This window comes from Phoca vitulina, unplaced genomic scaffold (genome assembly GCF_004348235.1).
Source record: "Phoca vitulina isolate PV1807 unplaced genomic scaffold, GSC_HSeal_1.0 scaffold4, whole genome shotgun sequence".
Classification (NCBI taxonomy): Eukaryota; Metazoa; Chordata; class Mammalia; order Carnivora; family Phocidae; genus Phoca; species Phoca vitulina.
The window spans coordinates 33,848,463-33,873,183 of record NW_022589707.1 but is presented as its reverse complement, the minus strand read 5'-3'; the positions used below and the strand labels follow the sequence as shown (position 1 = coordinate 33,873,183).

Genomic DNA, 24,721 nt, shown 5'->3' with positions numbered 1-24,721 from the left:
CTCCACACTCCCCAGACCTATTATAATGAGTGGTATCTTAGAACTGAAGAAATATAGTAATACTTGCCTTACAGTTTATTGAAAAACATCAGCTGAAATATTACACTTAAAGTATTTTTAGCACTTGGTAAGAGAGCAATAAATAGCAGCTATTATTTTATTAGTAAGAAAACTTACATTGTTCTTAGAATAGTAGAACATTTATTCTGTATAGAATACTTATTAAGACACACATTATTTGCAGATCATATATTCAGTTAAAACTTGAACTGCTTGGAAAATGCCTTAGCACTCTTGTTAATTAGAGATGGCATGGGGATAGCACATAGGTTTAACTTTATGTGCCAAGTCTAATCTGTTGATGATGATTGTCAGATGTGCTGTGTTGTATGAATTGCTGAGGCAGAATCTGGGTGTAGCAGACAAGAGCGCCAAGGTTGATTAGCAATATCTTAGGGAGATATGGCATCACACACCCTAAGTGTCCGCATCTCTGCATTATGGTGGCCCAAAACATTATTTGGTAATTCATTCGGCATTAGCCCGACATTGGTTTCTCAATCAGGAGTTTCACTGAAATCTTGTGGCAGTGGGCTGCCTCTGGGTCCAAGGTGGGAGCTGAGAACCACATAAGTAAGAAGCAAGCCCAGAGGACACTTATGTCCTGGGAAACACGGGAAGCTGATGGAGACCGGCAAGTCTCCACAACACTCTGAAAACGCATTCCTTTCCTTAACGGCTTTGGGGATTTCAGCCATAATCACTTAGCCATTTTTCTTAAAACTCCAAGCCTAGTAGAAATGTGGGAGACTTTGCAGAGCCTTTGCAATCACTTTGATTTTGCTTAGCCCTTGTTCTGCTAATGCTTGTTTAAGTCTTGCCTCCTGAGCTTTGAATGCCCTGCACCTTGGCCTTTCTAGAACTTGTCTGGGGGAGGATTGACCACATCTTGTTCTGTTCTCCTCTGCTGTGGGTAAGATGCTGTAATCCCAGGGCCCTTCTCTAGAAAGGGTCCTGGTGCTGGGAAAAGGAGACTATTCATTTTATTATGTGGCCCTTGTTATCTAACTCTCAGCTTTTGTGACTCTTATGAAACAAAATCAATCATTAAAGGCACACTGCTGAAGGCGTAAGTGTAAAGCTACATACCGTTTCTTGAAATATTCTGGTAGTCTCTGTGATTGCAGTGGTTTCTTTTCCATAATCGAAGGTAAATAGAGTTTTCTTTAATTCTGAAACAAATATATATGGCATATGAGTATCAGGACACTCACATGATGATGTTCAAAAAACAGGATTTTGTTACGATTTTTCAAAATGGGTGGTTCAAATGAACTCAGAAAAATCAAATTTCTGCAGACGTGTTTTCTCTAAACTGTCAGTACACTACTGAGAGTTTTTACAAGAAGCAGTCCTATAAAATGGGTTGCATCAATGTAGTAAGATTAAACTTTTTCTTTTTGTGAAGACCTCCAGAATCATCCCTTTATTTTATTTTTTTAAATTTCAGGCTTTGGTCATGTCCCAAAACCCCAATAATTATTTTATTAATAAAAAAACAAACCCAAGTATGCAGAATAAACTTTTCAAAGTTGAGTTTCTGAATCATCATCGAGTTCAGTTAATTGGTGGCTAAAAATGTGGTTTTGTTTAAACAACCCCATATGCAGAGTCATCCCTTTCTAAACTTTTTACCAAGAGCTGCTATAAGTTTCTTGAGCAATTGGCCCTCTTCAACAAATGTGTCTTTTTTTAATTTTTAATTTGATTAAGTTTCAAATTTTAATTCCAGTAGAGTTAATATATAGTGTTAATTAGTTTCAGGTGTGCAATACAGTGATTTAACGATTCTATACATTGTTTAGTGATTTTGAACCTGACCTTATACACTTTCTTCTTTTGGTTGTTACGAAGCTGTGGCAGACACTCTTGTTGACCTTCAGATCCATCTCCCCCCTTCATCTTAATAGAAGTTTTCGTAGGGTATAATGATGCCACATGATGACTGCTTTACCCAGCTTCCCTTGCAACTACACGTGGCCACTTCACTCATTTCTGGGAAATGAGGTAGAAGTATCCAATTTCTGGGAATATTTCTTAGGAAACAATTGGCAAGTGACCCTTGCTCCTTCTTTATCCTCTTTCTCCATTTTTCTGCCCAGAATAGGCAAGCTGCCATCTTGGACAGTGGGGATAACTTCTATATTGGGAAGGCAGAGGGGTGAGTTGGAAGGACCTTGGATCCTTGAGAACCAGTGGAGTTGAGCTCCCATACCAGAACTGGGCTACACATCTCTGAAATTTTACGTGTGAGAGAAATAAACTCAAGTATGATCTTATTTTAACCACCCATATGTGGAGTCTCTTTGCTATTTGTAGCTGAATCTAATACTAAATGGACACAGAGTTTAGAGACAAATTTGTGACCAGTATCAGGTTATAACTGCACATACTTTAAGTCATTTTCTTGGCTTCTGTTTGTCCCATCTTTGATTTTCTATCTTCTTTTGCCAAGCTTTAATTTAATTTACATATAATTTAATGTTATGTTCTTTATGCTTTTATAGCCTTCTGTAAAATCCTTTTTGAAACAAGACCAGGTAAAGACTAATGAATAATAATTAAACTCAGAAGTATTTGATTACCCCTCAAATGTAGTGTATCTTTTCTTCATTATAATAACTTCATATCTCACAACCTTATATAAATCACCATTTACTTGTGTTACATGAGTCTCATTTGTTGTATTAGAGTGCTTTCCAACTGTCTCAGTGCTTCAGAAAGGTAAGCATGTATCAGGTTTGGGCACTGGGAATGCACTGAAAGTAGTCTTTTTGAAGTCAGAAAACTAATGATAATATTTTTTGATAGAAGAGCATGATGTCTGAGCAATATTTTAAGTATGGAATTTTTGCTTTGTGGTGGAGTTTTGAGGTGAATGACTTATTTTATTTTTAAAAATCAAACCTACCCATGCATATAGTTTAAAAAAGTCAAATTTGTATTACTTGAGTGATGTTTAACGAGCCCTACTATGTTCCAGACACTCTTCTAGGCACCTGGGTCATATTGGTAAATGAGGAAGACAAAGACCCCTGCCCCTGTATTGTTGACATTCCATCAGGGAAAAAACTAATAAGCATCTTGAATGAACAAATTAGAGAGGATGCTAGAAGGTGGTAAGTGCTATGAAAAAAAAGGGAGGCAGGGGAAATAAGGTTAGAGTGGTTGGAGCAAGCCTCACTGAAAAGGTGAATGTGAACCAAGACAGTTGAAGTATTTATATCTATAAGGCTTGTAGTGATAAACAGTAATCCCGTACTACCTTCCTCTCCCCATTTCTCCATTCCCAGAGACAACTAATTTCAGCCTCAACTGACTGAGTCATTGGGCATTTTCTTTCTTATCTCTAAATAACATACCTTCAAGTCCACTTCTTTATTTGTAGTCTTTGGCATTATCTATTCCCTTCCCACCATCAAGAGGAGGATTTAGCTATTCACAAATGATCAATGATTGCTTTTTCTTCCCTTCCAAATTCTTTTATTTCCCTGAAGTTAATAGCAGCCTTTTTTTTCTTTGCTTATTTTTTTAAGTATTTATCATCAATTTACTCTCAAATCTTTTACAGTTGTTTGATCCCCTTTCAATATGCTCTATTAGAGAGTTTATTTATTTTGTCTTGTGGAAATCTCTCCTGAAATCTCTTGACCTGATTACTCTGGACTTGCTGCCCTCTCACCCTCATGCTCAGTAGATATCCTGGGAGCCCCTATCTTCATCATCCTGGGGATTCTCTTTACCTCTTCCTGACTTAGTAGATCTGTTTTCTAGAAGACCACATTTTAATTTTTTCTGATGGTGAATGTTTTTAAGTAACTTTTGTAGGATGTGGGGGAAGTAACTTACTCTTTTTTTATCATTTGTAGATCTAAAAATGTTTCTATTGTTTGATTTGGTGAGGTATAAGGTAGGCCCAGAAACACAGCTTACATCATAAGTATAAACATAAATGTGGTTAATAAGACTTGTTGGGGAAAAACTTCAAGTAGAGAAGTAATAGTGCTCACTTGGTCCCTGAACTTTCATTATCTTATAGAAAGATGTTTTAGACAGGGCATAGCTAGACTAGACACACCTAGGACACCCTATATATTCTTAGGGAAAGAGTGGTCTGGTGTTTATAAGTCACCATGTAACAATAACAGATTTATGGTATAGGCAATTATTTTGTTAAATAGGAGGCATCCTGAACATGATGAATCAGCTTCTTGCTAAGCAATCAATAGGAAGAAGGAAATAAGCCTCCAGGACCATCAGGATTTGTCTTTCATTGGCTGGTGTGGTAGATTAGAGATGACCTCGATATCTTCGACACCCCTACCCTTAAATATTGGCTGTTATGTGACTTTTTGACCAGTAGGGTATGGTAGAAGTGATTCTGTGCCAGTTATGGTCTGGTTTTTAAGATACTTGGCAACTTTGGTCTATTGAAGCCCTGATCCACTATGTAAGAAGCCTGACTATCCAGTTGGAGATACCATGAAAAAGACCCTACAATGGAAGTAGCCATAATGTCCTTCAGTAGGTGAATGGGTAAACAAAACTGTGGTGTATCCATACAATGGACTATTATTCAGCAGTAAAAAGAAGAGAGCTATCAAATCATGAAAAGACATAGAGGAACCTTAAATGCATATTGCTGAGTGAAAGAAGCCAATATGAAAAGGCTATATTCTGTATGTTTCCAACTACATGACACTCTGGAAAAGGCAAAACCATGGAAACTGTAAAAAATTAGTGGTTTCCAAGGATTTGGGGAGAGAGAGGAGGGATTAATAAGTGGAGCACAGGGTTTTTTTGGGGGGAGGGGGTCAATGAAACTCATCTATATGAAAGTATAATGGTGGATACATGCCATTATGCATTTGTCAAAACCCATGGAAGGTTCTACATAAAGAATAAACCTTTAGGTAAACTATGGACTTTAGTTAAGAATAATATGTAAATATTGGCTCTTCATTTAAAACAAATGTACCACACTAATGCAAGATGTCAATAATAGGGGAAATTGAAGAGATGAGAGAGTATATAGGAATGCTGTATTTTCTGCTCAATTTTTCTGTAAACCTAAAATTGCTAAAAAATTAAAGTCTATTAAAAAAAAAGGCCCTCTCTGGAAAGAAAGAGGCACCCAGCTAAACTGAGTCTTCTAACTGCCTTTTCCTAGGCACCAGTTATGTGAGTGAAGCCATGTGGACCCTCTAATCCAGCCACTAGGTGAATACCATCGAGTAACTATGGTCAATATCACATGGAGAGGAGGAATTGGACAGCCAAACTTCTCCTGAATTCCTGATACACTAAACTGTGAGATATAAAGAAAATGGTTGTTGTTTTAAGCCACTAAAGTTTGGAGTACTTTGTTACACAGCAATAGATAACCAGAATAGATGGTTATAGAATTCTAGGTTAAAATCATTTTCCCTCAGAAGTTTGAAGGAATCAGTTCATTGGCTCCTAGCCTCCTAGTGTTGTTGTCTGAAGCTATTCTGTGCCTCGATCCTTTGAAAGCCTACGGTAGCATCTGTTCCAAGAGTTCTGAAATGTGATGACAGGCTTGGTGTGGCTCTATTTTCATTCACAGTGTTAGTCACTGATGGACCTTTTCAACTTGGAAATTCATGTCTGTCAGTTCTCAGAGATGTTCTTCAATTATTTCATTGATGATTTCTTTCTTTCTTTTTTTTTCTTAGAACCCCTATTATTTGTATATTGGGTCAGTTGGGCTCTGGTCTTCTGATCTTCCTAGTTTTTCTGTCCTATTTTCCATATCTTTGTCTTTTGCTCTATTTTCTGGAGGATATCCTCAAATTTATCTTTCAATCCCTTTATGAAAGTTATCTGATGCATAATTTCCAAGTGACCCTTTTTGTTCTTTGAATATATTTTTAGTTTTAGCATAACCTAATTACATGAATGAAACTTATCTTTTTGAAGATATTAATTCTAGTTATTTTTTATAAATAGGGTATCAATTAGAGTCTAAGAAAAACATTTTCTTCCTTAGAAAATAGAGCAATAGTTTGTTTTCTTGAAGTTCCTTTTTTTCTTTTTGTGTTGTCTTTCACATTCAAGGTTTCCCTCAGATGTCTGATGATCCTGGAATGTTTGTTGGCTTGTATTTAAAAGTGGAAACTGGTTGAAAACTTAAAAGCTGATTGGAAAATGGACCCCTGGGTGTGGCTTGCTGACTATGTCCTCACCGTAGCTATGGACTGGTGGGGACTTTCTCAGGGAAACCCTGCTGTCCGTGTCTGGAGCTTTCCTCCCTGGGATGTGAAGATTCCCCTGGGAAGGATCTTCTGGTCTTCAGCTGGCTTGCCAGCACTCTGGAGCTGGTTGTCTGCATTCAGCATGCATGTGTTTTAGTGGGTACTCCTCTCCTCACTTATGTCTAGTGTCCCTCAGTCCAGAAGCCTTTGATTTTAGCATCTCCAGAGAATAATAAACCTCTAGTCTTAATACCAGAGTAAGGGGAGGCAGCTGCCCAGCTGTGTAAAGTTGGGAAAGAGTCTAAGGATCTAACTCCTTTTTCAGCAATCTTTCAACTGACACTAGTTTTTACCCTCACCTCCATTTCTAGAGCTACCATATGTAGTCGATTCCCAAGTCTTCTGGGGGATACAGTGTAAGCTGGGTTGCTTCTTGACATTCCCTCCTACTGGCTTACGATGCAGCTTTCTGAGTCGACTAGGTTAGCTATCTCCTGTCCTGCTTTCCGGCTTCCAACATTTTGTGGCTGATGGCTCTTCCTGTTCTCTCTGTCCTTGTAGACCAATTCATTTACTGTCATTTTAGTGGGGTTTCTCAAGGGAGAGAAGTAAATGCTTTGTTCAATCTGTTATCTTACCCAGAAGCCTGAAACGAATATACTCTGCATCATTTACGCCCTCTGCCTTGACTATTTTATTATATTTTGAAAAAGCAGATGGGAAATGGACATTAGATCTGAGTTCAATGCTAAAATAATTTCACGGTCAATTAGGAGGGGTTATTGTCCTTTGGGAAAGTAATTGTTACCAATATTTAGTCATGAATGTATGTTTGATAATTCTAAAAATGGAATTTATGTACCAAAATAGTGTTTTGCTCATGGCCTGCTCATGAAGAGTAAATAGTGTAGATATTAATATTATAGATAGATAGTTGCATCTTTCTTTACAAGAATACAAAATCTTTGCCAGCCAGTGAATAGTTTCATTAATATTTCTGACCAGAAATAGTATGTAGAATTTTGAGATTAAGGTTTTGTACTAGGCACTAGAAAACATTTCACATAATCAAAGATGATGTTTTCTTTCATCCCACCTCGAGTACATAATCTTTCTTATAAATTCTAGGATTGAATTTCTCATGGAGTGCTCAAGAATCCCGAGAAGACAGAAAAATCAATATAATATTTGGAGAAGCCAGTAGTACGATATTTTGGAGATGCTCACAAACTGAGTTGAACGCTTGATGGGAAGTCATCTGTATACAAGGTCAGCTGGATTTGAATTCATAGGAGAAACCAAGGATACTGTGCACAGTAAGGTTAACTGTGATGACCTCTGGTTTCGAATCCCCACTCCTCTCGCTCCCTAACCCTACTTGGACACAGGTTTCTCAGTGTGACCTTTTGTTTCTCCCTTTTCCCTCTGTTGTACGTTCAAGCCAAGTCCAATGGGCTGGTAGAAGAGGTAATAGTTTAGTTTGAGGGATGCAAAGGAGGAGTACTTGAAGGTTCTCTTCTTTCCACTTTCCCCAGTGCCTAAGATGCTGGTGTCCTCAACCTACAGGGCTGGCTTGGAAGCATGCCATGTGAAAGTCCCACTTTGACCAGCTCTGTCTACTGCAGGGCATTTCACATGAGGACACACTATCAGCTTTTGATTTCTAACACCAAAATTCAAAATAGGGAAATCTCCTACAGAATGTGTACTGGTTGCTTTCCCCGCTGTGGGTTCAGGTAGCAGACAAAAACACTTTCTCTGAGCGCCTCCTAATGACCCACCACCCCCATGCCATTTCACGATGAAGAAATGGAAAACAAACAAACAAACAAAGAATAAAACCAAGAATGATCTTCAAGCATGATACTAATTAAAGGGGTTGATTTAGAACTGAAAAAAAAAAATCATCCCCTCCTATGCTGACTCAAAGCAGAACCTTCTCAGAGAGAGGTATCAGAACAGTTTCCCAATAGACTTAGCATGTCAGAGGTTTTGGGGGTAGACCAAGTAGGATATCATGCAAGCAATAGTGGTGTATCAGGGCCTGGTGAAATTTCTGAGGCGATTTCTGACTCTCTGCAGAGCATTGCTAGTTTGGGTATACATTCTGACACCCTAATTAAGTTGCATCATAGGGAATAAGACACACAAAAAAGACCAGGGCATGGAAGACTAGCAGCAGGGTCAGGGAGAGAAAAATGGTAACATCTGATGTGAAGGGTTAGGGCAGGAGAGTGAATTAGGATAAAATTGAATAATTTAGAGACTGGAATGGCTTTATCCAGGGACTGCTACTGCTAGGAATTTTAAGAAAAGTGTGGGGAGTTTTCTTTCTGATGTAGGTGGAAGTCAGACCAGCATGGGGCCAGGGAGATGGATTAAAGAACTTTTAGAATTCCTTCTAGTCCTTTGATACCAGATCCCTGTGCAACCTCTAATTCACCACATCACAGAACAACCAAGATTTCAGCCTCAGAGAGAACTAAACATGCAGAATTCGACTCACTGTGTATTCAGAGAGACTGGCAATGGGCTAATTAGGCAGGGGTGTGTGTAGGGGTGAGGATGGCTCTAGAGGAGGTCCTAGGAGTTCAGACATGAAAAGATTAGTCAGACAGCATGATAGATTTTGAATCTGGAGCAGCAAATAATACAGGGAAATAGACTTCATGGGCCTTGTGTTCAATAATTCATGAGCTACTGTACTCAGACAAGGCTTCTTACCTGTTAAGTTAACCTCCCACTAAGATTCCTCCCTCTGTCCTTCTCAGAGCTTGGGGCAGTGATAACTGTTTCCCTCCTGGCTCTTTCTTTTTTTTTTTTTGGCCTCAGATTTGATTCTAGGCCACTGCATCAGCATAAACATTAAACTATGATAAAACTGAGAGATATAAGGTGTGGACACTTATAAAGGTAAAAAGATTGCTTGTGATGCACAAAAGATTGTTTTAATAATCTAAACAGCATTTCTCAAAGGATGCTGTGAAACACCAGGTTCTTGAGATGTATTTTCTCATAAAATATACACACATACACACAGAGAAGGAGAGAGAGAGGGAGGGAAGGAGGGAGAGAGAGATTCTACATAGTTCTGTGGTCAAATAAGTAAATGAATTTAGGAACTGTTCCATATTAAACCTTGGAGATATACCAAGGTTGTTGTTGTTTTTTTTTTTTTCCTTATTAAAGGCTCTTATTAGTCTTATATGGAATAAAAGTGTTTCTCCTTATTCAAACTGGCATTTCCAAAACTTAGTTGACCTAGGAATCTTTTAAAAAATGTGTGTGACAGCTTGTGGAACTAGTCTTTCACAGAACAGTGTTTGGAGAATATTGATGAATTATTTCTATCTGTATGTGAGCATGGAGACGGCCTAAGATCTCAGGTTCAGTTGGTTATAGGAATCCTGTTAGATAAATTTGGAGATTTTTCCTTTGCTTTGATCAATCTAGACTGCACAATTTTTCATTCTGGACAAAATTTTACATCGAGGCTTGACTCATCTATAATTGACCAAATTCACCTGTAGCAGATCTCTCATTTGTTTTATTCCTTCTACCTGGCTCCTGAATTGATATTTTACTTGAAATTCACTACCTCCAACTTGTTGATCATGTGGTTATTTTTACATTTTAATGAATTGTGCTAATCTCTTGTAGAATATTTATTACAGAACACACTTAGTAGTCCAATGGCTTAAGTTACGCTGATTTATTTTTACATGCATCGCATCATGCAGCTGGTGATTCGATTCATGCTGTTTATATTCCTCCTCCCTTATCCCTAGCATTTTTTCTGAAATGTTAATTCCTGCAAATCTGATTTGATTTAGGCAATCTGAGAAAATGCAAGGGAAGGAGGCTTGTAGATTGGAAAGCAATCTACAAATGTAAAATGATAATCATTATGAACTTATTCAGTAATTCTTCTCCTGAGTACCTTCTATATGGTGCCACATAATGTGTCAGGGGCTAGGGCTATGGAACAAAGTCAAGCCAATTTCTGTACTCAGGATGCTCAGAGTCTGGTATGGGGCTGGGTGGAGAGGAAAAACAATAAAGAAACAGTTATGATAAGTGAGGTGACATTGGTACTGAAGAAGCACAATAGGAGTACAGGAGAGAATCATCCAGTTAGACGGGGAGTTGGCATGAGGAGGCTGTCTAAAGGAACTGACTCCTAAATGGCAAGTGTAAAAGCATGAACAAAGGGTAACTAGATAAGACAAAAGCAAATTTGTAAATGCTCCTGAAAAGATGCTCAAACTCACTACTGACCGGGAGGCTACATATTAGAACAACAATAAAACATTGTTAGATTGGAAAAAATGAAGAAAGTGGGCAATATTCGGTATTGGCAAGGATGTGGGGAAACATGTGTTCTCATATGCTATTTGTGGGAATGTAAATTGGGATAGCCTTTTTGGAGGGATGATGAAAAATTAAGAATGTATTCATTTGGAGTTAGCCATTTTTTCCTAAAGATATCCTCACATGGTTTCATAAAGAGAACTGGAGAATGTTCATTATGGCATTATTGGGTATAATGAGGATTTGGAATTGACTGTCCATCCGTAGGAGAACAAAACAACCATACTATGAAATACCATGCAGAATTGCACAAGAATAGAAAGTGCTTCAATAAGTATTGTTAAAGCAAAGCATTAATTTACCATGTTATGCACAGTATAATGTTACTTATGGGGGAAATCCCAACGAAATATTTATTTCTTTATATACGGATTTACACATGTAATCACACAGAAGGAATCTGAACAAAATCACACTAAATTGATAACAGGGCTTTCTCTTGGGAAAGGGGGTGAAATTGGGGGAAAGCTTTGACTTTTTACTTTACATACCTCAGTATTTTTTGTAAGATGAAAATGTACTCATGATTTGAGTAGTTAAATTAAAAAGTGAAAATTTAGAAATGAGTAGAGTCAAGGGAGAAGTTGTTGCAGGTGGAGAGATTTGTCAGTGTATGGCAGGAAGAGTCCTTGGCTAGGAGCCATAGCGTCCACAGATGGTCCTTCCTGCCCATCCCTGCCCGACACTGCACCCCTTCTTGCCTTCTCCAGGACCTGGTTCCTTCCCTCACCCACCTTTCTCTCTTTGTTGGATCTTCCTCTCACTAAAAGCATGCTGTAGGAGTTCTCATCTAAAAAAAATGTCTCCCTGATCTTTTATTCCCCACCAGCTATCACCCCCTTTCTCTGTTCCCTTTAATAGTGAAACTTGTTAAATGAGTTGTTGATGCTCACTTCCTTCATCACCTCCTGGAAACTACTCTCAGCAGTCAGGTTCCCATCTCTGTCCAAGGAGACATTTCTGGCCAATCTCCCCTGCTCACCACCCTGCATACCCAGTGCTCTTTCTCCATCCCCATCCTCCTCTGCTTCTGGCAGCATTTGGCTGAAAGGCACTTGTCCTTTGGAAACACTTTCTTGGTCTGTAGGATACTGAACCCTTCTAGTTTTCTCTCCACTTTGAGAACTATTCCTTTATCTTCTCTTCCCAAACCTCTGCATGTTGGCATCCCCCAGCCTCCATCCATGGCCACATTTCTCTTTCACACTCATTCCCTGGCACAGAAGTTCTCAATTTGCTGCTCTCAGAACCATTTTATACTCTTCAAATTACTGAGGAACCCAGAGAGCTTTCTTTATGTGATTATAGCTGTCAGTATTTATATGTTAGAAATTAGAACTTAGAAATTTGAAAGCATATTTAATTATTAACTCATTTAAAATAATAAACCCATTACATGTTAACATAAGTAACATTTTTTCCTGAAAAATATATATTTTCCAACCCTTCCTCCAATTAGTGAGAAAAATGGCATCATTTTACAATTTTGCAAATCTCCTTAGTGTCTGACTTTAATAGAAGACAGATCTGTTCTCATCTCTGCTTCTGCATTAAATCTGTTGTGACATGTTGTTTTGATGGAATTATATGAAGAAAATCTCATCTTAAACATACATGTAGCTGGAAAAGGGAGTAACATTTTAATATCTTTTTTAGATAAGTATGGATAGCCTTCTTTGATTCTATACCAAAACTTGAGATGTGGTATTTTCTTAAAGATTGATTAGTTGCAATGTAGAATCTGAAAATATATCAATGAACTTTTTTTGCACCACATTACATTAAAATGCATTGGTCTATCTTGTACTTTGAGTGGATTTTTTACCCATGCATGGTTTTACATATCATATACTGGTCATTTAGAAAGTATTGGCTGAGTTACGTGGATATTCTAAATGTTGATACATTTTATGATATAATATTGAAAAATCATACTTGTTCCTTGCACTGTATATCTATTAGAAAGGTTTTGAGTATTAGGAAGATGTCAAGTTCATAAGAGAAAATGCAAGTTTTCAAAAATTCAGAATTTTCTCCGAAAGCTCAAATTTTATGATTAACAATCAATACTGTCAGTTGTTTTCCTTGAAGTTCCCTCATTTCAGATACAATATCAGCCACATATCCAATCTGAATACCTATAATTTATTTTCTAGTTCTTTTCAGTAAAACTGGTGTTCCATGAAAAACTGATTGGAGTGGACTATAGCTCTCAACTCCTTTACGCAAGTGTTTTCCTTAAGACAATCATATTTTATTATGCAGCAAAAGTGCTTTATGTATATCTCCCATTTCATCAGATGAAAGTATTAAAAAATCATGTATATGCTTTAATAAAATTAATAATGTTTCTGCTTCATAGATGAACTTTTCAGGGGAAGATGTCCCCCTCTTTTTTAAAACCAGGACCGTGTAGAGGTGAAGACCACAGTCACTACTAATACAGTTTGGTGCCACTGCTTTGATTCATGCTCAGACGTCAGCACCTTCACCCACCGCTGCTCTTGTGCATCAGTATAAATGGCTGCACAGCACAAAAGACAAATGCTGTTTTAATTCTGTTGTGAAAATGGTTTTTACCTTGTGGATCCCCTGAAAAGGTCTGAGAGACCATCCTCCCAGCAGTCCACGGACCACACTTGGAAAAGCACTGATGTAGACCACACTCCACTATAATCAGCCTCAGCTAACTTCAAATGACCAACTCTCCAGCTAATTATTTGTTTTGCAAAGTATAATTATAAGACGGCTAATCATTGGCACTTACATCACATGTAATTTTTGAATAATGGATTTAATAAGGTTATTAAGCCCATTAGTGTTTAGTACTTACATGTCTTTTTTTAAAACATGAAATTAGGTTAGCAAATCTTAGCTGCAAATCCCTTCTCTCCAATTTTCTGTTTTTAACACCCCAAGTGACTTGGTTTGGAATTATACACTGCTTTTCAAAATTGTTCTCTCATATAATGTCTATTGGGTTGGAGAGAATAGATAACCTTTAACACTCAGATTCTAGGACACCTCTCATCAAAGAGGTGTGTTTAAATGTCCTTGAATAGCATTACTGTGCCACTTTTCACAATAGCTATGTCTATTCTTTCTAAGCATGTGCTATGTTTCTGGCCCCAAATAGCAAGTCTAAGCCAGAGGCAGAGGGAGCAACATTTACTCTAGAAAATTCCATGTAGTTTGCACCCACTTATGTTGGCCCACTGATCTCACTCTTACCTTCCAGCCTAATATAACTTTGGTAATTGCTCTTGGCTCTTTTGGCTTTCATGGTTTTTTACGGCTAACTTCATCTTCTTTTTTTAAAGTTCTGATTGCTACCCTGTTTTTCCTCTCAGTCCCCTCTGCCTTCCAGCTTTGAAGGACTTCTCTACCATTTAGCCCCGGCCTGCAGAACTCTACTGACTGGACCATCCCTGGCCCCACTTTCAGAAGGGGACTTGGACAACCATAAAAGCTCAGGATATATGCAGTTGGGTTCAAGTGGTTATTTTTGTTAAGGGTTTGGAGTTATCTGTTTCCCTTTCTGAGGTTTGCTTGGAGGAAACAGTACCCATAAAGGACAATTATGGAGTGCCACTTTAACGAATAGATGGTCCAGCACCCAGTACCACACAGTGCGGGGCTTACTATGCAAGGGTTCAGACTTTATGGCACAGCAACGCTGGCCCTAGAGAAACATGGTTCCTAGAATGTTTCAGGCTCTGATCCATTAAATTAGCCAGGTCTTTCTTGTCTGAAGGCACAGCTAGTTAAGGAGTGGAGAAAAACATATTTGGTGGGGAGATGCAGGAGCATATTTTCCTACCAGCTTCCTCCAATGCTTCTAAACCAAGCAGCATCATAAGGTAGGTTGTGGACTTTAATAGCACATTGCCCTGTAGCCACTAAACTTGAACACTGGGGAGAACTTCAGAGATGGCTAGGTACAACTCAACTTCAACATATAAATGAGGTCCAGGGATGCTCTCTATTCCACTGAGGGCCATACAGAACCAGAACCTTGTACCTGTAAATACAGTTTTCCTCCTACTTCATCACACTGACTCACAGGGCTCTGGAATTTTAAGTATTGCTTGTAAATTAGAAGTCCTTCCTTCCTGAGTTTTGGTATTGTTTCCCATATTTCCACATGTGTTATGGGGCCTTGGGTTCTTTACCTTAAATAGGACTTTTCTCTTACATTAATTGCTTTTGAAGGTGATCTGAACATGAAGTACTCTTTTTAATCTTTAGAAAAATACCTTTTTCTTCTCACTCACAGTTATAGTTCTCCTTCCCAATGTTAGTTACTGTTGGGTTCCCAGCCTCCAAACTACCAGCCTCACAAGGTGGGTTTTTTGTTTTTTGTTTTTGCCTTTGAATCACTCAATTGCTTTCTGAATCACACTGGGAAGACAAAAACAAAAACAAAAACAAAAAAAACCCCACATGGTTTTAAAAGATACTGCTTTTTGAATTTTCTGGACCCTGAGAGTCAAGAGAACAGATTTTTGTTAATATAGACTCAACTGAAGGATATAAAGATTTGTGTTTTGTTTGTTTTTGTTTTTGTTTTTTTTGAGAGAGAGAGAACATGTACTAGCAGTGGGGGAGGGGCAGAGGGAGAGGGAGAGAGAGAATCTTAAACAGGTTCCACGCTCAGCATGGAGCCAATGCAGGGCTCAATATCATGACCCTGAGATCATGACCTGAGCTGAAACCAAGAGTCGGATGCTTAACCAACTGAGCCACCCAGGGACCCCAGAATGTAGATTTATAAAAGTAAGGGGTTGTGTTTGTCTTTTAATGCATGCATGTAATTTCAATTAGTTACATTTATCTTACAAAAAAGATACTAAATTTTGAGGGGTAAAGGGTATATTGGAAAAAGAAAAGGAAAGCAACCATTTTCTCTCCCAAACTGCATTCTTTTGCTTTCAAAGGTACATTTTCCAAAGAACATTGTTAATACACAAAGCATGAGGCCGATCACAGATAATAGGAAGCACTTTCTAGAGATCCAGGTGAACAGAGAAAGCAATACACTCTATCCTGTGCTGATCAGCATTTGGACTCAAAAGGACATTTGCTCAAAATGCCTGTGGAAGCTGCCTACATGACTCACAAATGCTGCTTCTGGGTCAATAGTTTTTTCACTTGCCCAATTTCACCAGAAGAGGATCTTCATCATACTCTTTCTTTAATATTTTTTATACACTTTACAAATCTTCATTCTTTTAAGAAGGAGATTGGCCCAGCATAGATTATCTGCAGGTATAATTTGCATGAGATATGGAGATAATTTAACAGGACCTCCTGCTGGGGGTGGGGGGGGGGACACACATCCTGAATGGTGACACACAATGGGTATCATGCTACTGTGTCTGCCTAAGGGGGAAATCCACGGCAACTCAAGATTGCAGACAGAGAATTTCCTTTTCTATCAAAAGGAACTGAATATATTTTTTCCCATTCCAGCTGGGTGGCAGAGAACACAGGCATAGCATACAGAAACAGGTGGCAAAAAGAGACAACTAGATAACCTGGGGTCCCACAAACACAGAGAGAGGAAAGCTCCAGCAGGATAGGTGACCCTACAGCACACCAGTGGGGGTACGCACCTCCTTAGAAACAACAGATAAGGACCGTACTCAGAGTTAACACTGAGGGGGCTGCCCAAGCAGACTGAGTTTTTATAAATGGCAACACAGAGTCTCACACAAGAAGGTGCAAAGTCAGCACAGACTAGCTCAGGATGGGGGTGAGGTTCACATAAAACACACCTAGACAGTCACTTCCTTTGTGAGATGGTGTCAGAATGTCTCTGCACAACCCTTATAAGGATTATAACCCATGAGTGTCTGAAAACTGGCAACTTTCCTCTCTCTTTCTCTGCACTGCCTTTCTCCTAAGAAAGATCTGGCTGCCTGCTGGACTCTGATGGGATGGCGGTGGACATAGCTATGGGACTGGAGGGCTAATGGGATTTCACATTGAGAAGGGAGCAAACTCCTGGTGTGAGGACAGAGGAGACAAAGAAGGGAAGAAGGACACTGGCTCCCCTTGCCACCCCCCATCCTCCCCACCAAAAAAAACTCCACAAAAAACACAACAACCCTAAAACAACTGAACAGTGTGCTTGGGAGCAGGAGTTATTTTGGAGTAGAGTTTTGGGGAAAATTAGTTGCAGGAGATGTGGGGCACCTGTTGGTGAATGTGAGCTATAAGTGGAAAGAAATGCGGAAACGAGTTTTCACTTCAGCTGGGCCTGCTGAGTGGCGTCTTTCATTCTTTGCATGACTCCAGGGAAGATTTAAGCTACTTCGCAATTAATTTTAAACATTAGACTGGTATTTCCTCAATGGCAACTTTGTGAGGCTTTGGATCAAAAAGTGGCTGAATTCTACAGGGTGCAACTTAAAGTTAAGCTTCCATTAAAAGTATAATAAACTATGTCCACTTCTCACTCATAATGAATTCTTCTTGTTATTGTCCTAAAAGCCTTAATTTAGAGAAACTTCCAGGTATTTTTTACATGGCTGGATCGTGGAGGCCACTTAAATATTATTTCCTCCATTCCAATGTTGGCAGTGGGGAGATCAACAAGAGTCTTTTTTCCAGGAAGCCACTCTAGACCGGCCATCTTTAGATGTGTTCCAGGTGACAAAGACAACAGCAGGTGCAGCTGAGGAGAGAGGGACTGAGGTTGGCATGAAGGGGGCCCCAGACCGCTGGGAGCATGGGCGCCCTAGCAAGGGACCCCTGATCGACCTTTGAGGTGATACACAGCACATCTCCCTAGGGGTGGGCTCCTCTAGTTTTTAGTCATTTCTCCAGCCCATAGCCATGCTCTCAAAGTGACAAAGACTCCAGAGAGCCATGTTCCCATAGGTGGAATGAAAACAGCTCATAAAGGTTGGGAGCTGGGGGTTAGGAGGACCCTTGCTCACCAAATCACTCTCTGGGACAACGTGACATCAGGTTCCATGACAACAGATCGCACTTCTTATTGACATGGGACCCTGGTCAAGTTTCTTAACCTGTCTGCTTAACCCTTAGATTCCTTAACTGTGAAATGCAGAAGTTAATGCCACGTCCCTCACAAAGAGATGAAATGAGAAAAATCTCTACTTAACACTCAGGACAGTGATTGGTACGTAGCAAATACCTCACGAAGGTTACTTCTTACGCTCCCTATCACTGATCCTCTTAGTATTATTATACTAACCTAATTTTTCACATGATTAAACTTGAAAACCTATACCTAAACTTGAAAGTGCATCTCCTCTGCTTTCCCTACATTCACAGGTGATTCCTACATAATTATGAGTACCCTTTCCTTAAGGTTGGTTACCTTTCCTAGTTTCCTCTCTACCATTTTCATTACCCCAATCTCATAAATCCTTTAGGGTTTGGCCCTTGCCTAACACCCCTAAGAGAAGTGGCTGTTGATTAATTCTATGAATTATTTCTTCAATGAATCTGTAGCTCTGTGTTGAGAATTGTCTTTTGGCACATCTCTCTTCTATTATCATTATTTATACATTGTCTTATCTGCCCCACTCGACTGTAATTGGCTGTAGAGACAGGTCAAGCCCTATTTACCTTTGAAACATCTATAGCATCTGTACCTGATGAGGTAGTAATTATTTAATAGGTATTTTTAGATGAATGAGTGAAGATAATAAGATAATAATCAAATAAATTATTCATGATACACAATGTCCTCTATTAAATTAAAAAATGGGGTGCTAACCTATGAATGCTTGTTCCCACGCTCTGAGTCAACACCCAATCACACACAGCAAACTGGGTTTGTGTGTCACTCAGATTTGTCATACACTGTCTCTACCTTCAAATCCAGAGCATTAAAGCCAGGGTGATTCCAGGACCTTGCAACTTGCCTGTTAATTTTAGCCATTACCTTTATAAATATTAATTTCTGAGAGTAAATAATCAATAAACATCCTTATCCTTTGAATGAGAAAAATTCGGTGATGGGTTTATGTATTTTCCATCAGAGGTCAACTCTAGAGCCAAATACTCCCTCCTTGCTAGCACTGATAAAATACAATTTGCATTACATCCCACTGCATAGTGGACTCTATGTCAGTGATGGGTTTCTTGTATGTTACTCATGTTCTACAAGCAATTCCTAATAATTCCCATTTCAACATCTTGGAAGCAAGCCCCATCTCTTGTTCTTTCCTTACATAGATACACTGAAATGTTTAAAGGTACTCAAACATACATACCCACTAATGGAGTCCAGAAACCCAGTAGCACCAGAGAATTGGGGCCAGTCGAGCTCATTGGTAAGAGCTATTGGTAAATTGATGAAGGATTTCTAAAGAAAAAATAAAGTGGTGATTATAAAAACGGTCATCTGTTTTTTACAGGTAGTAAGATTATTCATTGTCTAGGCATTGTTCTCTATTTTTCTCACTCTCTTTTTCTTAATCTCTCTCTTTAAGGGACTTTGACATATATGAAGTATATGCCTCTCTATCATCAGAAACCTCACAAAGATCAGCATCACTCATGAACTGGCTTCCATTCAGCTTCTGCGAAAGATGCGAAATGCATGGCTGCTTATACTCATCCCTCATTTGAAAGGGATGCTTCAGTAGATGGGTAAACTTTCCACTTTTTTAAATGTGCTGGGATTTTCTCCATATTTTAGTTTAGATATTCAGGAAATCAACTGTCTAAAGGGTAATAATACCCACGCCCCCAGCAAAAATGCCTTCCCTGAGTTCAAAGCTATGCCCTCAGTCAATCAGACAGTGTCTCCTGACCTCCTTAGGAGTCTCAGGCACCTCTGAGAATCTAATTTGGGCTCCTTTACTCCCAAAGATGCACATATACTTTACATGGCTTATGATTTCAAGGGGTTCACAGACCCCCTGCATTTCTAGCACAGACTCCAGTTTAAGAACTCCTGACACAGAGTGTTGACAAAACCAGGATTCATTTGAACCCTATTTCTATGGTTTATGCAAAATCACAGCATAAAAATGATGTCAACTATGTCCCCTTATTTTTCCTTTTATACCTTCTGGGATCAACCTCTACTCTGGTCTAATTTCTAGAAAAAGCTTATCTAGACTGATGTGTTCAGAATAGGGTTGCCAAATTTAGCAGATAAAAATAGAGGATGCCCAGTTAAATTTGAGGTTCAATACACAAATTGTGGTGTATACATACAATGGAATACTATTCAGCGTTTAAGAAGAAGGAGATTCTGACCCATGCTACAACGTGGGTGAAAATTACGGGCATTATGCTAAGTGAAATAAGCCAGTTTCACAAAAAAGATAAATACTATATGATTCCATGTATGTAAGGTATTTAGAGCTGTCAAACTCATAGAAACAGAAAGTAGAAAGGTGGTTGCCAGGGGCTGGGAGTGGATGTGGGGGAAGTGGATGAGGGCCCCATCCTTATTCTTGTCCCAAGTGTGATTTCCAGCACAAGGGAGGCTGGAAGTGGAAGAGAGATGACTGGGAAGGATGGCTTCTTGGGATTGACTATGTTAACTAGCAACAACAATGGTGTATTATCATTAATAATTACCATAATTATGTATTAATTATATAATAATACTAATGTATTAATTATGATTTATCTCCATCAAAGGAGCAGAGACAAGGTCATGGAAAGGAGGCTCCTGATGAACCTTAAAGCACCATGCAGTCCCAGTGACTGGCACTTTGTCACCCCCTTAGCAGGAGGCACCCACCACTTTCTGCTCAAAACTCCACCATTATTGTGAGTCAGATACTCTCTGTGTTGGTTTCTGTTTCTGCTGCCACCATAAATCAAATGTTACCTCTGGTTGTTGTTGTTGTTGTTGTTTTTAATCTTATTTTTTCTCTAGGTCTTTCTGCTTTCAAAGTGTGTTTGGTGTAGGATTTGAGAATATTCAATTCTTCCAGTGAAGACAAGAAGAACAAACAGAATGGTTGAAATTCGTAAGACGTGTTAAACGGAGATAGTGAATAAGCAAGTGGCTTGTGAGATGTAGACAAAATTCATGCACTGTGTTAAGCAAGCTAGCAGCCTGGAGAACACGTTGGAAGTTAAAAGAAGGATACAACACTCCCGGATACCACTCTCTGTCCTTTTTCTCAGTCATCCGCATAATAACCACCCCAGATTTGGGGAACTGGCAGGGAACTAGGCTTCTGACTCCGGCCGTCAGCTCTGCCTTTCCCAGGGAGTTAGGAAAGCTGCCGGCACAGGGAGGCGTGTCTTATGCTCTCTGCAGCCTGGAGCCGTAACAGAGGGGGTGCCGGCAAAGTAGGAAGAAGCTTTACTTTAGAAATCCAGGAGCTCTGACTTCTGTGTCTGGCTCTCCCAGTACAGTGAAACTCCACAATCTGGATATGACACATCGGAAGTGGTTTCCATATCCCATCCAGCCCCATTCTCAGTCAGAGGTGGCTGATAGAGTGTTTATCTTCCCAGCTGGGGAAGAACAGATATGGAGGGAGGGGTAGGACAGGCGAGGAAATGGCCAGCAACCTCGTCGTGGGAAGTGGGGTCTCTCAATTCAGTCTCTGGATCAATCTGAAGAAATGGATCTCAAATACCTGGGAGACTCTGGGACTTCTTGCTGCTCTCAAAAAAGCCCCAACCAGTCCTGGAATCATCCCCTCCCGGATTTAAGCTGGAGCAGATGGTAGCTGATGCTGAATCACAGCGGGGACCAGGGTGGGTCTGTATCCCGCAGTTGGAGCCCTGGAAGGCCCAGGAAGTTCAGCTGCATAGGTTTCTCCCAGTCACTCGATTAACCCTGAAATAATACAAATCTGTTTCCCTGGTTAAGTGCTTTAGACTTCACTTATGGTGTTATGGCCAAGTTTTACTATTCCTAGCTGTGCAAAATCAGGGAAGATGGAGCTTTACCAATGTGTCAGTTTTGAGATCTCTGATGGCTGTCGAATATTACTCTATCTACTTCAACAGGAATGTTGGGAGGATCTAAGGACAGCGAGGAGAGCAGGTTGACAAGTAGAAGCCCTACACTATGTAAAGGATCATGCTTGGATGGATCACCTAGAGTCCCTTGCCAAGTGGATTGTCCCAGGTTTAAGAGAACTGAGGTTTATTGCCAGATAATAGAAAAGATTTGAGCAGACAAATGGAAGCCTTTACATACTTTTTCTTCCTTAGTAAATTTGGTAGATAAAAATGAGAAGTAATGGCCATTAATAGCAAAGGTTTTATAGACCCTAGCAAAAAGAGAATGTTTAAGTCATATCACATTAAACACTAAAAGCCTTATTCATGCAACATTATACTTTCAGGCATTTAAGGCAGGAAAGATGCAAATTAAGATTTCCCTCATCAACTCCTGCTTATTGCTCTTGAGCATTTATGTTCTCAGGAAACTCGCCTTAAATGTACATATGTGGAAAGACTTAATATTTACCAAGAAAAATTTCCCCAATTTGTAAAGAGCATCAGAAACTCAATGAGCACTAAGTCAACTACAGCATTGCTCCAGATTATCTTCTGATTTTATCAATGATATAAAATGTTTTTATGTCATAATTGGCATGTATATACTATTTTTGTGTTAAATTTTCACATTATTCTGTGTGTGTGTGTGTGTGTGTGTGTGTGTGTGCATTGAGAAAGCCCATTGGTTCTCATTTTTAACGCATATTCAGTAAACATAATACTTTAGATTTGAGTATATTTTAAGCCCTAACTTCAACAGGCAACTTACATTTGGGTTTCTTATAACCATCTTCAGTGAGAGAAAAGAGAGTAATGGTATCAATCACACATTCATCTGGTCGTGCCAATCTTCCAGCAATAAAGGGAATATTCTTGATGCTTTTATTTCACTGTTTCCATTTCAGCCCTCCCTATCCAGCAATGCTATGGACAACTTGCACAGTACATTCCCTTTTCCAATACTGTTAACTGGGTTAGATCTAAGTCGTTTATTTTCAAATAATAGAAAGCCACTTGGAAGAATCTGCAGCTAACCTCCTTTGGAAAAAGACATGAAAAATATCATCCTCAGTTAAATGAGTATTTTAAAATTTATTTCCCAGGAACTAAACTCTCAAAGCTGACAGGTTTTGTTGTTTTACTCAAAGAAGAAAACAGCTCTTAGGTTGGTCTTTTGATAATGGAGCAAGAATCCCAAGGCCTGGGAATCAGAGGACAGCTATCTGTTTAGTTTTTGGACGCGGAGAGTCTACCAGCGCTCTTGGTCTGCCACTACTTCATCTGTCCTGCAGGTGGCGTAGATGAGGCTGTCCTCCTGCTTTCTGCCTTTCCATCCCAAAGGCTCACTATAGGACTTCCCACCTTCTGCTTGTGCTCTCTATCTCATCACCCCCACCTCTCCTCCTCCTATCGCCGCTACTACCTTAGTGCCTTTCCTTATAGGAATACCAAGTCATGAAACTTTAAGGGCCCTCCTTGACCCTCACATAAACTTTCTTGCTCTGGTCCTATTCCTTTAGGCTTTGGTATGTGAATTAGTCCTGTAAGTGAATGTATATCCATTCATGATGCTTGCATGTCCTATGTTTCCCAGATAGCTTTTGCACTGTAGGCCAGAGTAGGGAAGGGAACGAATAATGAATTCCCCTTATGTGCCAGGCACTGGGATGGGAAACTTATACACGCTGTTTAACTTCACCAAACATCTCTGTGAGGCAGGGATTCGTCTTTTTCCTTCCTTCCTCTCTCCCTTCTGCAAACACTTTTTGAGCAACTACCATGTATCAGATGCTGGATACTACCTCTCAAAAAAAGAATGAGTACCCAGGCCTCAACCTACTCGGACATACTGAAAAAGCCCCTTTTATGGTGGCACCTCCTGTCACTGGGTCTGGGTCACAGAGGAGTCTGTATTTTCTGGGCAGAAACTGGGCAGTGCGGGACCCAGGAAAACTATGGCAAACAGAACTCAGAGGGAGTTTGGGTGACTTGCCAAGGTCACAGAGCTGGTAGTAGGAGGCTGGGATTTGCACCCAGATTCTGGTGGGACTAGGAAGGGAGAGGCTTGGAGCAGGCCAGAGTTCTAACAACGTAGGCTTTCAGTAACCCATTTATATCTGTCCTTGCTTTTCCCCTAAGCTGCCAAATCTCACGGAATCACAAATTTGGCTAAACTGGGTCTACCAGTTGCTGAAAATGAGGCTTCCTGGGTGTCTACTGAATGGATGGTCTCTCGGATACTGCTTTGGGTGAAAAGTTCAGAAATCTACAGATAACTGAGGAGTGGCCGCCATCTTTTCCTCTCTGTTTCTCTTATATGGAAGCCATACATAACTTATGAGGAGTATAGAATGAATATTTTTGGGATACATACTGAAACGATATGTGACCCTACACAGATACCTACATACACACCCCACTCACATATTCCCAGAGCCTGTTCTATCCTCACATCTGCTGGGGAAAGGCAACCACAGAGCACAACACGCACTGCTGATCTGGAGGTTTATCTTCCAGTGTGGCCTGGCAGATGAAGCTCTGAGAGAGCGGGGAAAGTGTATTTCATCTGTTTTCTTCCTCTGCAATCTCAGACTTAACTCAGTCAGGCAGCATCATTCACATAAGCTAATGCTTTGATATAGACAACTTCAAGAATGCAATTTAACTCCGAGTTTGATTCATCAACCTTAGAATCCCATATGCAGTGAAGTGAGTCTCCTATTGAGGTCCCTGTGGCCTTATAATTCATTAAACATACAGAGAAAGAGAGACAGAGAGAAACACATCAATGCCAGCCATGCCAGGCACTCTGTTGACCATCGTACCAGGCAGCCACAAGTTACTCCTTTGTGGAGCTCACAGGCTAGAAAATAAAGACTTCCCAGCTGGGTAACCTTGAAGACTTGATTTAACTCTTCTGTATCTCAGTTTCCTTGTCTGTACAATGGACTAATCATAGCACCTATCTCATCAGGTGGTTGAGAGGATTGGAAAGGACAATCCATTCATAGAGTTCAGAATTGTCAGTGTTCAATGAACGTTAGCTGTTAGCAGGATTGATAGGGAAGTCCAGAGTGCTAGAAGGGACACCTATCCCATGTGTGGGGGTCAGG

The 24,721-nt window shown here is 39.7% G+C and overlaps 1 protein-coding gene and 1 long non-coding RNA gene across 3 annotated transcripts in view; one reads left to right on the top strand and one right to left on the bottom strand.

Annotated features, from left to right (window-relative positions):
• The window catches only part of AOAH (acyloxyacyl hydrolase), a 166,594-nt gene that overhangs the window by 47,820 nt on the left and 94,053 nt on the right, over positions 1-24,721 (bottom strand). Inside the window, exons 12-13 of the mRNA XM_032401770.1 lie at positions 18,896-18,987; positions 1,150-1,232 (exon numbers count right to left, since the gene is read on the bottom strand). Of these exons, the coding sequence (XP_032257661.1) occupies positions 1,150-1,232; positions 18,896-18,987 (175 nt within the window). The remainder of the gene's footprint in view (positions 1-1,149; positions 1,233-18,895; positions 18,988-24,721) is intronic.
• Positions 1-24,721, top strand: part of LOC116630869 — a 42,512-nt gene that overhangs the window by 11,041 nt on the left and 6,750 nt on the right. For both annotated transcript variants that reach the window (XR_004299029.1, XR_004299028.1), the window contains exons 2-4: positions 7,404-7,544; positions 19,115-19,274; positions 20,280-20,411. This is a non-coding gene — a long non-coding RNA (uncharacterized LOC116630869). The remainder of the gene's footprint in view (positions 1-7,403; positions 7,545-19,114; positions 19,275-20,279; positions 20,412-24,721) is intronic.